This window comes from Eimeria mitis, genomic scaffold (assembly GCF_000499745.2).
Source record: "Eimeria mitis Houghton genomic scaffold, Emh_scaff1091, whole genome shotgun sequence".
NCBI lineage: Eukaryota > Apicomplexa > Conoidasida > Eucoccidiorida > Eimeriidae > Eimeria > Eimeria mitis.
In genome coordinates this window covers 11,048-11,666 of record NW_013567537.1, presented here as the reverse complement: position 1 = coordinate 11,666, position 619 = coordinate 11,048, and the positions used below count along the sequence as shown (strand labels likewise).

At 56.7% G+C, this 619-nt stretch overlaps 1 protein-coding gene across 1 annotated transcript in view; it reads right to left on the bottom strand.

The window, feature by feature from the left end:
* Window positions 1-345, bottom strand: part of EMH_0029200 (corA-like Mg2+ transporter domain-containing protein, putative) — a gene marked incomplete at both ends in the record, with an annotated part of 1,985 nt that extends 1,640 nt beyond the window's left edge. The window contains one exon of the mRNA XM_013494257.1: window positions 3-345. Within this exon, the coding sequence (XP_013349711.1) occupies window positions 3-345 (343 nt within the window). The remainder of the gene's footprint in view (window positions 1-2) is intronic.
* Window positions 346-619: the final 274 nt, after the last annotated feature.

Here is a 619-nt window from a genome sequence, read left to right as displayed (position 1 = left end):
CCCGCCAGGGGCCCCCCCCCCGCCAACACCTTCAGGGACGGTAGCGGGGGGCCCCACAGACGGGGGGCCCCCAGGGGGGCCCCCAGATGGTGTTGTTGGACGCCCTGATGAGGGTACAGGTGAAGGAGGTTTTAGGGCCCCCGTTACCCTGGTTTGCTGCTGAGGGTCCTGAAGGGGGCCCCCCGATACCTGCTGCTGCTGCTGTTGCTGCTGTTGCTGCTGCTGGTTCTGATGCTGTGGTTGTTGTAGCTGCTGTTGCTGCTGCTGCTGCTGCTGCTGCTGCTGCTGCTGCTGCATGTGTGTATGTTTAAAGGGTACCGTTCTGAACGAATCTCTGCGTTGCATACCATCAGCAGCAGCCCCCCCCCCAGCACCCCCAGCAGCAGCAGCAGCAGCAGGAGCAGCAGCAGCAGGAGCAGCAGCAGGAGGACTTTGCTGCTGATGTAGTGCATAATACTTGGTGAGTCTACATAATTGAAATATAAGTTCATCGGCCTTAAGGTCCTCAGTAACAAGAAGATAAACAGTATCTCTGAGAAGAAAACAGGTAATGGGGGGGAGACAAATTAATATTACGTGTCTCCGTATTTCTATTGAGGGGATAGGGTGTACGTCGGTA